The sequence below is a fragment of the Salvelinus alpinus genome, chromosome 10 (genome assembly GCF_045679555.1).
Source record: "Salvelinus alpinus chromosome 10, SLU_Salpinus.1, whole genome shotgun sequence".
Classification (NCBI taxonomy): domain Eukaryota; kingdom Metazoa; phylum Chordata; class Actinopteri; order Salmoniformes; family Salmonidae; genus Salvelinus; species Salvelinus alpinus.
Window position 1 is genome coordinate 70,932,283 of NC_092095.1, and position 12,500 is coordinate 70,944,782.

General features: G+C 45.3%; 2 protein-coding genes and 1 long non-coding RNA gene across 9 annotated transcripts in view; 1 reads left to right on the forward strand and 2 right to left on the reverse strand.

Moving 5' to 3' along the window:
* vps8 (VPS8 subunit of CORVET complex) overlaps positions 1 to 2,302 on the reverse strand; it is a 97,420-nt gene extending 95,118 nt beyond the window's left edge. For 3 of the 7 annotated variants that reach the window (XM_071330845.1, XM_071330849.1, XM_071330844.1), the window contains exons 1-6: positions 2,114 to 2,301; positions 1,645 to 1,713; positions 1,327 to 1,457; positions 680 to 776; positions 490 to 522; positions 54 to 108 (exon numbers count right to left, since the gene is read on the reverse strand). In XM_071330845.1, coding sequence (XP_071186946.1) covers positions 54 to 108; positions 490 to 522; positions 680 to 776; positions 1,327 to 1,457; positions 1,645 to 1,713; positions 2,114 to 2,185 — 457 coding nt within the window. In that variant the 5' untranslated portion in view covers positions 2,186 to 2,301. Of the gene's footprint in view, positions 1 to 53; positions 109 to 489; positions 523 to 679; positions 777 to 1,326; positions 1,458 to 1,644; positions 1,714 to 2,113 lie in introns of all 7 variants that reach the window. The other 4 variants (XM_071330847.1, XM_071330846.1, XM_071330850.1 and 1 more) reach the window with 2 other exon arrangements.
* Positions 2,303 to 3,911: 1,609 nt separating this feature from the next.
* LOC139531387 (uncharacterized) lies at positions 3,912 to 5,132 on the reverse strand. Its single transcript, XR_011666356.1, has 3 exons — positions 5,032 to 5,132; positions 4,630 to 4,735; positions 3,912 to 4,542 (listed from the first exon to the last, which is right to left on the reverse strand). It is a non-coding gene; the product is annotated as an uncharacterized lncRNA (long non-coding RNA).
* A 2,623-nt stretch (positions 5,133 to 7,755) lies between these two features.
* LOC139532795 (E3 ubiquitin-protein ligase MARCHF4-like) overlaps positions 7,756 to 12,500 on the forward strand; it is a 15,823-nt gene continuing 11,078 nt past the window's right edge. The window contains exon 1 of the mRNA XM_071330852.1: positions 7,756 to 9,513. Within this exon, the coding sequence (XP_071186953.1) occupies positions 9,007 to 9,513 (507 nt within the window). The 5' untranslated portion in view covers positions 7,756 to 9,006. The remainder of the gene's footprint in view (positions 9,514 to 12,500) is intronic.

Consider the following 12,500-nt stretch of genomic DNA (forward strand, 5'->3'; position numbering starts at 1 on the left):
ATGTCAATGATTATATGACTGTAGTACTCATCACTGATATGTTAAGGACTTACCAAACACTAGAGCCAGGCCATGAGACGTTCCCACTACGATCACACCGGACACAGTCTAGAAACAGAGAGAAGACATTTAACTAGAGAAGAGGTCCAGTGTAGAAACCGAGAGAAGACAGTGTAGAAACCGAGAGAAGACAGTGTAGAAACAGAGAGAAGACAGTGTAGAAACAGAGAGAAGACAGTGTAGAAACCGAGAGAAGACAGTGTAGAAACAGAGAGAAGACAGTGTAGAAACAGAGAGAAGACAGTGTAGAAACAGAGAGAAGACAGTGTAGAAACAGAGAGAAGACAGTGTAGAAACAGAGAGAAGACAGTGTAGAAACAGAGAGAAGACAGTGTAGAAACCGAGAGAAGACAGTGTAGAAACAGAGAGAAGACAGTGTAGAAAGGGTGAAAGCAGCACTACAGTATAGTATGTGATGATTATACTTACTACTGCAGTTGGCAGTCCAGCATCTACTTTGTCCTGAAGAACAAGGAAGGAAAAAGTACATTTCAGTGATGCATGACAAAATGTACAAATTGAAAGCTGTGTGTGTGTGTGGTGTTGTGTTGTGTGTGGTGGTGTGTGTGTGTGTGGTGTTGTGTGTGGTGTTGTGTGTGGTGGCGTGTGTGTTACTCACAGCGGCTGAGACTATCTGAGCAGAGATGCCTTTCAGGATGCTGTGTCGGAGCACAGAGCCATGGACTGTAGTGCTGAGCTCCACTGTCTTCCTCTTCCTACACACACACACACACACACACACACACACACACACACACACACACTGTTAAGTTTGAATCTCAGTTGTGACGACAAATGTCAGTTAACTGTACCCGTAATGCATAATGTAACCTGCTGAATACAGCACATCACAGAAGGGTCTCAAAACATGTCCATTAGGAGTTAGGTTAAGGGTTAACGTTACATTTAGTGTTCGGGGAAAATAGGATTTTGGATTGGGAATCAATTCTTTGGTCCCCACAAGGGGGTGTGTGTGTGTGTGTGTGTGTGTGTGTGTGTGTGTGTGTGTGTGTGTGTACACATTTTACCATACTTGTGAGTACCAGAAGTCCTCACTAGAATATCAAACCAACTAAAATTCAGAGAAGTGAGGACATTTTGCCAGTCCTCACTTGTAAAAAGGCTATTTTAGGTTTACGGGTTAGGTATAAGGTTAGGATTAGAATTAAGGTTTAGCGAAAATATAATTTTCAATGGGAATCAATTGTTGGTCCCCAAAAAGTCCTCACAAGTATAGTAAGACACAGCTGAGTGTGTGTGGGCTACCGTTTGAGGTGTGTGGGGTCTCCGCTGTCGGAGCTGGCCAGTGAGGACGTCTCACAGGAGTGGGCGTCGATGTTCTCTGTGTTCAGCAGACACGTGTCCTCCAGGATGAAGGGCTCCTCCTCATTCTCAGGCTAAAACAGGAGACGGAAGAATCACAACTGTTAGCCCAGATATGGATGTAGGGCTGGCTACCCCATTGTGTCGACTTCCTTACAGAACATTGTATGGTTCTGTTAGAAGTCAGGGAGCTAGAAGCGGTCAGATTCCTGCAGCATTTGAAATGGAATAGGTAGTTATTGAAAGATGAGAGCCCGTTACCTCATTCAGGATGCTCTCCAGGGTAGGCGGGGTGTCAACTTGGGGAATGTCAAACTCTTTATCATCGATCTGAGGATAATAGATAAGGTATGCAATATGTGTTCAGCACAATGAAGTCTATCGAGCTCCGTGGTCGCTCTAGCCATAGACATCTCATTATAATACTATTCTACCTAAGTCTATGGTTCTAGCGATCTTTAATCGGATATTAAACGTATAGCAGAGACATGGCAGTGCTATGCAAAAGGACAACAAAGTAGCCCACTAACAAGCTACACATTTGACAACCAGCAAAATAAGACTAATGCTAGCTACAGCTTTAATTGCACAAACCAACTCTCATATTTAGTGCATCTATCCCCCCCAAAAATGCTAGGTTTAGCTATCTAATCGCTACCCCCTCCACCAAGTCTATCAAGAAAACCAAAAACTGTTGAGAAACAGCCATAAACGCGACAGTCCCACTCACCGTATCTATTTCCATTAAATTGAGCTGGGATGACGCAGAAACCAAACTGCGTGTATCTGGTGATCCTGACATTGTAAAAGGTCAAATATATTAATGTTTTATTAACGAAACAATAGCTACATTATTAGCTAGTTAGCGGTATCACATCTCTCCGATTCTACTCTTCCTTGTTGTACCGGAAGAATGGTGTGTCACGTGCTACGTCAAGACTCAAGGGGTGTATTCAGTGTTCGGAACGTTTGGCAAGGTCCGGAAACATTTTGTCTTGAGCGAAAAATACCAACAAAAAGTGTGGATTTTGTATAATACTTCACACTTTTTAGAGTGAAATGAATGAGTTCAGTATTGCCAGCTAGCTTCCCATCTCTATATCCCAGATATGTTTAACTCTCTCTGGTATTCCAGGAGTCCTCGGCCCGTATTCATAATCTCAAATCTAGGATCAGGTCAAAACTGATCAGCATTCCGAATCTGAAACCATTTAGGAATATAGGAATATGGGTTCTTTGGAAGAGGTTCATGTGCGGTGGAGAGTCTGTGAAATGCAATTGCAGCTTTTAACCAGCAGGGGGAGTCCAAAACACAGCCTACTTAGGTCTACTAACTACAACATGGTGTTGAAATGATCAAGAGTAGCTAAATGCTGCCTCCTTGTGTCCTATTTCAGAAATACAGGCGACAGTGATGAGTGTGACCAATCTTTTGAGCGTGATCCCAAATAAAAGTCTGTGGTTTGAACAACATTTTCTTGGATAAAAAACATCTTATCATCTTGAAAGGTTTTAGAAGTAAACAGCAAAATAATGACATTCTCATTGTTGTTGACAGAGTTGGGGAGTAACTGATTACAAAACACTGCAACTTCAGTTCCGTAACCAACTAAAATATTGTAATGAGATTACAGATACTTTAGATACAGCTTTCTGTTTTCTCAAAGGCATTCAATTCAGCAGCGAAAAAAGGAGCACGTTTAAGTTTGTTCCACCTGAGTGAGTCTGATGACAAGTCAGAGACCACTATGATGACACACCAAATGATGACCACCAATCAGAGACCACTATGATGACACACCAAATGATGACCACCAATCAGAGACCACTATGATGACACACCAAATGATGACCACTAATCAGAGACCACTATGATGACACACCAAATGATGACCACCAATCAGAGACCACAATGATGACACACCAAATGATGACACACCAAATGATGACCACCAATCAGAGACCACTATGATGACACACCAAATGATGACCACCAATCAGAGACCACAATGATGACACACCAAATGCGTTTGATGGATCCTTTTAGTCTTCTTCTAATGGGGAAATGAATCCAAAAGTATCTGAAAGTAATCCGATTACATTACTGAGTTTGGGTAATCCAAAAGTTACATTACTAATTACAGTGTTGGACAGGTGACTAGTCACTGTAATAGATTACATTTAGAAAGTAACCCACACAACCCTGGTTGTTGATGCCTGTGTCTTGTGCACTGATGAAGGTCTGACGACAGAATGCTCAGCCTAAATAAATAGAAAGTTGTGCATTGATCCTGAGTGTGACTCCTTTTCATTTAAATGTGTCTTTTGCACAAATCAATGACAGACCCCTGCTAATAATGTTATGTTTGACTCTAAATGTCTTCAACAACTACATATAAGCCTAACCTTATGTATTTCCAAAACACTGATTTCCTGAAAATCGTTTTGGTAGGGAAACCAAAAATGCAAGTAAGCGTTTCATTGGACGGTGTATACCATGTGTATCCTGTACAGATGACTAATAAAACTTGAAATTGAAAGGCTTTACTTGAAACATCTAATGAGGCTGTCAGAGGTCAGTCAGACACATAGATACAAACGCAGATTTGGTCTGGTAGCCCGAAGCTAAACTGGTACATCTCTGTTCCTCACAATCCTGGATACAGGCTGGATTTTACGCTTTACTTTCACAGATCCATCTTCAAACTTCTTGTTCTTGCTGCTTTTCTCAGTCTTTTGCACATCGGGCACAGACTCGGGATTCCGAACTGACTCTATAGGATGCGTTGGATCCATCACAGACCTCGAGGTGTATATCTGTCTGGACAGGCTCTGGTTCGATAAACTGTGTGTCTGTGTCTGCATAGACTTCTGTCTGGACAGTTCTGGTGGTGAGAGCAGCACACTGATCTTGCTGGACCTCAGGGTCGGCTGTTGGAAGCACCAGCCACAGCACCAGCTGAATATGACAGCTAGAGTCAGGGTGATGACGATGGTGCAGAAGATGAATACTACGAGAAAGCCACCAATGCTCCACATGTCGTGGAAGCCCTCATCGGACAGCTTGGAGAAGAGCCTCTCATGGAGGTAGGACCAGTCCTTGGAGATGTTTCTTGCCATGGCTGCCATCTTGGCTCTGGCTCCAGTGTCTTCATTCACCTGTACGGTCATTGAGGTCAATGTCAATTATCTAATAACCATAGCAATGTGGAAGATACCATTCTGTAAAACATAAATGACACTTACCTCTTGATCACCAGCTATTACTCTGACAGAGAAGAACACAGTTCTATACTATGTGTGAAGCTTCTGGACTACTACATCATTGATGTCCATTTCAGATCCACTTTATCTGTAATCATTCAGAAATAAGGAGAAGATAGATGTCAAGAAGATGTCATCTTTGAACGAACAGTATTTCTTTATAATTTCCATCCAGAAAACGAATAATAGCTTCCATCATAACGAAGTCAAGAGCCACTGTCAGTGCCAATGAACAAACTGGACAGAGGACCCCAGCCAGCTAGCTTTAGCTAGCTTGTTAGCTACTACTGTCAAGTTGCAATAATTGAGCCATGACGAAGTATGTTAACTTAGGGAACTTTCATTATCATAAAATTCCTTCGTGAGAGCGTTACTTCAACTTACCAAAATTGTTAGTAGGACGTTGGCAAACTATATGGCTTTTATTTGAACGGGAGGATCAGTGGTCACGTCGGAAATTCTTGGTAACCGTGGTAACAGACGTCATCAACGTTTGCCATGTGTTACATTAAATTGTTGCAAGCCAAGCGCCTAGGAATTCTATGTAGAGAGCATGTATCTTCTTCCTAATATTAGCTAGCCTACTTTATAACTATTCGTTGAGTTACTTTTAAATATGAATGAGGAAATTCGAGATGGTAGACCTATAGGCTTGTGGTAGATATGTAGGGGTGAGCAAGTGAAATAGTTTTTTTTTTTAACTAACTGAAAAGTTATCCAATATTTAATTGCTCTAGCCTAAGCTCATATTCAGTTGCCCCAAGGAAAAGGAATACAGGAAAAGTTAGTACTGTAATTATGGTTACTACATAAACAATTATAATGCTTTTCACAAGTAAAGAGGCCTGATCACTGTATCATTCATGTGCTCTTTTTATACCAACCCTGGTCATTAGGCCCTGGCTGCAAGCTAGTGTTTCATGCTAGACGCTGTGATACCAGCAACACTAATTGGCAGAGATGGAATTCCTCAGGGGCCTGATTCATCTCCTAGTTCCCAGCACGGAGAGGGGCTTATGTAGGGGTCATACAGACGGGCGCTGTGTGCACACACGCACAGATGCGCGCACACACAGAGGCAGGCACACACACACACACACACAAAATGCTACTGTACTACTGTTGTCTTATACTGCATCAATTTCCTTCACGTAGGCCTCTAAGTACAGTACAGTATAGTATAGTCTGGGTAATCTAGGATATTGTGCCTGCCAGCCTGTCACTTCTCTAGACTTAAGCCCCACTGTAAGACGAGACATCAGACAGAAAACAGCAGTCCCTCTAGCAGTGTAAGCTTTACTGAGAGACAGTGTGTGTGTGTGTGTATGTGGTGTGTGGTGTGTGGTGTGTGTGTGTGTGTGTGTTTTAGCAGAGGATCTGCAGGAAATATGGGATAATCCCCTTTTAAAGATAACTTTCCTTGAGAATGTGATGTGTTTCTTTCTCTAAAGCCCCGATTGTACCACAGCATCCTCAGAAATATACACATAAACCACGCATCAGTGGGGGAGAGAGAGAGATTCAGCATTCAGCACCACAGACAGCTCAGAGAGAGAAAAGGAGATGCCACATTAGTCTGACATTGATTAAAATTACATTGTTTACAAACAATGGAGCAAAACAAGCTTATATTTTGGGTTCCGGTGGGGTACGACAGTTGAACTAAGCTCAATTAAAAGTTACATTCTTCAAGAATCAATAGGTTTATAATATATCATTCATTTAGAAGTCTACAACTGTATGTACCAGATTTCCCCTTCAAAAGTCCTTGTTTTTATTATCAGAAAGATAAAGATACTGACAGGCTACATTTCAGTAGGCGAGGGACACTCATATTCCATCACAGAGCAGGACGTCACACTGACAGTACCCTACACCCTGAGGTCAGATTGTGTGATGTAACAATGACTTATGTCATATGACAGATAGGATGACCCTCACACCTCACTGGCCATTGCAAGCAGTGTCAAACATACAGTATTGATAAAGAATCATAATCGCTCTGCATTGTTGAGAGAGAGAGAGAGAGAGAAATAGAGAGAAAGAGAGAGAGCATGAGAGAGAGAGAGTGAGAGAGAGAGAGTGAGAGAGATGAGAGAGAGAGAGAGCGAGAGAGAGAGAGAGAGAGATGAGAGAACACGGGCGATTAAGAGAAGTTGCTTGAACAGTGTAAATTGTTTGGGGGTTAATGCTAGTGGGAAGTCCTACAACAGTGTGACATATTTCCCTGTGCCTGGGGGAAACTGCAGCAGCGGCCACTCCTCTGATTGCATCCCAAATGGCACCTTTTCCTTACATAGCTCATAGGGCTCTGGTCAAAAGTAGTGCACTATGTAGGGAATAGGGTATCATTTGGGCCACGCTCACTCAGACTGGCTCACTTGTCTCTTCAGATGCATGTTGAAGAGAGAGGAGATGGAGAGAATTCAGCTCACTCTACTTGTATCTGGACGTGGTGTGTGTGTGTATACATATATATATATACAGTATATATATATACAGTATGTATGTGTGTGTGTGTGTGTGTGTGTGTGTGTGTGTGTGTGTGTGTGTGTGTGTGTGTGTGTGTGTGTGTGTGTGTGTGTGTGTGTGTGTGTGTGTGTGTGTGTGTGTGTGTGTGTGTGTGTGTGTGTGTGTGTGTAGCTTACGGCCAGGGTTCAGCAGGTTCAGGGAAGGCTGTAGTGTGACACTAAGCACACTAGGCAGAATATATAAATACCTAGTGTATAGGGGATAGTCCACTGTGCATTATTCAACAGCCACAGCCCATATAGCATCATAAGGCACCTCCAATTTAGACTTATACATAAAACTTTTGTATTTGTTTAAGCAACTTGTTTGCTAAATGTGAGCAGCCTACGTTCCCCAGTCGATTTTTTTTTCCTCCGAAATATAATTTTCGTTGTTGGACATAAAAGAATGTAAAATCACCAGAAAATCATCTCAAAGTATGTTTTATTTTATTTATGAAATCTGTTCCCAAGTCTTCCCACACGTAAATAGAGGGATGTGTGATCTTATCCCAGTGTAATCAAGGTTTGACATTATTCTGTTTTTGTCAAATACTATATCTGTTTGGGATTCTTGTTTAATCTATTATTTCATCTCATTCATCCCAAATGTTATCTTGTTGCTATCCGAGATGAGACGAGCCAGCCCATGCTCGCCCCTTTCTTGCATCACGCTGGTGTTCGACGGGCCCGCGCCTGGGAGCTGTCCCATCCTTAATGGTGCTGAACCCGCGGCGAGAAGAGAACCGTCGAGTCGAACGGATTTCAAAAGCACAGAGACAACGTTCTCATCAACCACCTCTCTCCGGTTTCGCTGCTCCTGTCGACCCAAAGGCATGACAACAGCCGTTTCGGGGTGAATTAAAGCACCGTTATGTCGTTAAAATATGTGGATTACCCGCTTGTAAAGAGGATGCTCCGTGTGAGAGAAAATGACGGTAGGAGGCTAGGCTCTGGGGAAGCGAAGCCTAGGGCATGTTCGTGACATCCCTAAATGATCTTGTAGGCTTTTGTTGTGGTAATAGCCTCAACCTTCTCAGACAGCGTTGAATTGACAGGCGACGAACGCAAACTACCGTGGAAACTATATTAGCCTGCAGCCGAGGACATAACCTTTAAAGCATCCATCAGGATAGAGTATAGAGAAAGGACGATTTAAACAGGGCTCGACTGGTCAGCGGGGTGGGGGGTGGCGGTTATATCAAGGACCACTGGCCACATAGCGACTGTTATTACAACATGTAATGGGACATTGTTGGTAGAAGGCCCGTAAAGAAACAACGCTGTTGGATTAATGGAACATGACAGGTTACAACACGGGACTGATAAAGGGCAACGGGAGAGTAGGCGAGACAAGAATGAAAAGATCGCAATAGTATAGTCTTGTTCCCAAGATTCGGTTTGTGATGCCACTGGAATGAAATGGGAAGATGCTCAGCTATGTGCCTGCCCATTTTCTCTAAGGTATATGAGACATGTAAGTCTATTTGTTTGATATATAGTCAGGGTTTTCCTGTAACCTGAGCAATTACTTAGTTACAGGCATAAGTAAGCTCCCAGGCTAGTGCACGATAGGGGTATCTGACAAGGCTGAGAAATGATGTGTGGTGGAGCGCGCACACCAACTCATTCGATGTATTCAGGCTGATTCGATTTTAGAATTCAGAGCTAAATTGAAAATAGCTGTTGAGAGAAAGAATGTCATTCAACCCAACTGGAAAAGACAACAGAGGAGACTCCTCTTTCGGGTCCTCGACGAAATAACAGTAAGCGTTTCCTTTTCTCTTCATGTGCTCTGCATGTTTCTGAATAGAAACCTACACCTGTATCCTCCTATAGAAACAGACACATGTTGTTGTCTCTCGGGGTGGTTGTGTGGTGCTGGGGATTGTTGAGCCGGAGACCGATGCTGCTCCGCCGCCAGGGCATGTCCAAAGGCCGCTGTTGCGTTTTGTTCAGTGACCTGAAGGTTTTCTTACTCAGACCGCCGGTCCCGGCTCCGCCACCGGCGATCATCCCCATGAACGAACAATACACGGACAGCAATGGGTCCGGCACCGGCATTGATGTTGCAATCGACAACAGCAACTCTGCAGCGAGTGCACCTCCACCAGAGGCGGATGGTTATGCTGCCCCTGGCCCGCCGACAGGAGAGCCTCATTCTGCCGGGACAAACGAGCCTAAAGCGACAGAGGAATGGCAGCATGCTACGGGACAGACTGGACCCCTGGACTACGGCAGCTCCGAGGAGGACTGCTCCAAAGCGAAGTGTGAGGAGAGATTCTCCCTGAACAGTCGCACAGACAGTGGTGTTAGGACTCCCCAGTGCAGGATATGTTTCCAAGGTCCAGAACAGGTGAGTGGCCTTACAGGTAGACAATAGACCATAGACATAAAGGTCGACCTATAGTCAGACATTGACTGTTTATGACTAATTGTTGCTAACAAGGATGTTTTTCAAAGTGTTTCAAAAACAATGGAGCTGTCCATGGAGCTGAAGGGCTGAAAAATTCTCCCTCTCTCAACACTGTGCATGTTGTGGATCCCAAGCACGCAGGAGCAATTATATGCTTGAGAACAGAAATAATGATTTTCTAACTTACTCACTTCCCATGGCCATGTAAAAGGTAGGAGTACTAGAATTCACAGAGCAGCCCTGTCTTAGACAGAAGAGATAGGAACAGAACATGACAGAGCAGCCCTGTCTTAGACAGAAGAGATAGGAACAGAACATGACAGAGCAGCCCTGTCTTAGACAGAAGAGATAGGAACAGAACATGACAGAGCAGCCCTGTCGTAGACAGAAGAGATAGGAACAGAACATGACAGAGCAGCCCTGTCTTAGACAGAAGAGATAGGAACAGAACATGACAGAGCAGCCCTGTCGTAGACAGAAGAGATAGGAACAGAACATGACAGAGCAGCCCTGTCTTAGACAGAAGAGATAGGAACAGAACATGAGGAAGACCGGGGGAAGTCGTGGATTCAAGTAACACAGGGTACATCTCAATAGTCTAAAGGGGATTCCTCTCCTAAAATCTCCAATTCCAGGTGTTTGCTTTCCACCTGTCCTGGTCTTCCATATCATCAGATGGAGCCAAGGAGAGGGAAAGGAAAGGACACCACTCTAGAATACTGAGATCCGGCCAGGGAGTGTAGCTAGGGCCACATGGCCTTGGATTACCTGACTCAGAAGAACTCCCATTTACAAAGTACCCGGCCCACATAGACAATTCAGTGTGAAGGTGGATTGATGATTGAATAGGTGCTGGTGAATCAGGGCCAACATGGTGAATGTGCTGCACATACCTTTCACATCCTGATCCTCTCACCTCTAAGGGGAGTCAATGGGGTTGCTCCTCCTGCTCCTCCTCCTAATCCTGCTCCTCCTCCTCCTGCTCCTCCTCCTGCTCCTGCTCCTCCGCCTGCTCCTCCTCCTAATCCTCCTCCTCCTGCTCCTCCTAATCCTGCTCCTCCTCCTAATCCTCCTCCTCCTGCTCCTCCTCCTAATCCTCCTCCTCCTGCTCCTCCTAATCCTGCTCCTCCTCCTAATCCTCCTCCTCCTGCTCCTCCTCCTAATCCTCCTCCTCCTGCTCCTCCTAATCCTGCTCCTCCTCCTAATCCTCCTCCTCCTGCTCCTCCTCCTGCTCATAATCCTCCTCCTTCTGCTCCTCCTCCTAATCCTCCTCCTCCTGCTCCTCCTCCTCCTGCTCCTCCTCCTAATCCTCCTCCGCCTACTCCTCATCCTGCTCCTCCTTCTACTCCTCTCCTGCTCCTCCTCCTACTCCTCCTCCTTTAATTTGTGGCCTAGTCCTGTGCATCAACTAGCCCAGGGGTATTCAACCCAGGGTCCGTGGTACTGCAGGGGGTCTGTGAAAATATATATATTTTTTTAAAAGGGGATTTACATTTTTAACTATTTAATCGTTTTTATGAATATCGCTAACAACAACAAGATTAACACCTTTTGAATTACATACCTACAGTAGAAAATATGAGAATATAATATAATGATGTCAAATTTATTTCTCAACTCATAATATTGAGCAAATGACGTTCACTGAAGTATCAACCAATGGTCGCGCTCCCCTGCTCAGACTTTGCATGCATCAACCAATGGCTGCGTGCCACGTCATCGACAGCGCTGTAGGGCACCAGATTGCTGTAACATATGATGCGATTAGCTGATAGTTAAATGTCTATCCAGGCGTTGTAAGAGCTGGCATGCGTCAGCAACGCCTGGGCAGAGCAACGCGGCGATAAGCTCTGATAAAGCACCGCGAGTGCCGCTGGCTGCTGGTAAACTTTCTTGACAGATTTTGTCCAACACATGGCTCACCTTTGTTTAACCAGCGAAACAGCTGCTATTAGCTATTAGTGTTTAGAGTGACCTGTTTAGCTAATAGGTACTGTTAGAGTTCCACTTCCTCTTCCTGTTATAATGTGGGAGGTCAAAATAATATAAAACCATCTACCAAATCTATTCATTTAAAAATGTTGATGACTTAACCTTGTCATTCACCTGATGATAAGACAAGACGTGAACATTTTATTTTTTTGCTAACATATGATGGAGGTGCTGGGTCGCCGGTTTGCCTGGGCGGGGGTCCATGGTTCACCGGTTTGCCTGGGTGGGGGTCCATGGTTCACCGGTTTGCCTGGGTGGGGGTCCATGGTTCACCGGTTTGCCTGGGTGGGGGTCCATGGTTCACCGGTTTGCCTGGGTGGGGGTCCATGGTTCACCGGTTTGCCTGGGCGGGGGTCCATGGTTCACCGGTTTGCCTGGGCGGGGGTCCATGGTTCACCGGTTTGCCTGGGTGGGGGTCCATGGTTCACCGGTTTGCCTGGGCGGGGGTCCATGGTTCACCGGTTTGCCTGGGCGGGGGTCCATGGTTCACCGGTTTGCCTGGGCGGGGGTCCATGGTTCACCGGTTTGCTTGGGCGGGGGTCCATGGTTCACCGGTTTGCCTGGGCGGGGGTCCATGGTTCACCGGTTTGCCTGGGTGGGGGTCCATGGTTCACCGGTTTGCCTGGGTGGGGGTCCATGGTTCACCGGTTTTCTTGGGCGGGGGTCCATGGTTCACCGGTTTGCCTGGGCGGGGGTCCATGGTTCACCGGTTTGCCTGGGTGGGGGTCCATGGTTCACCGGTTTGCTTGGGCGGGGGTCCATGGTTCACCGGTTTGCCTGGGCGGAGGACCATGGTTCACCGGTTTGCCTGGGCGGGGGTCCATGGTTCACCGGTTTGCCTGGGCGGAGGACCATGGTTCACCGGTTTGCCTGGGCGGGGGTCCATGGGTAACAAAAAGTTGAAGACCCCTGAATTTGCCCCATCCTCACCCAGT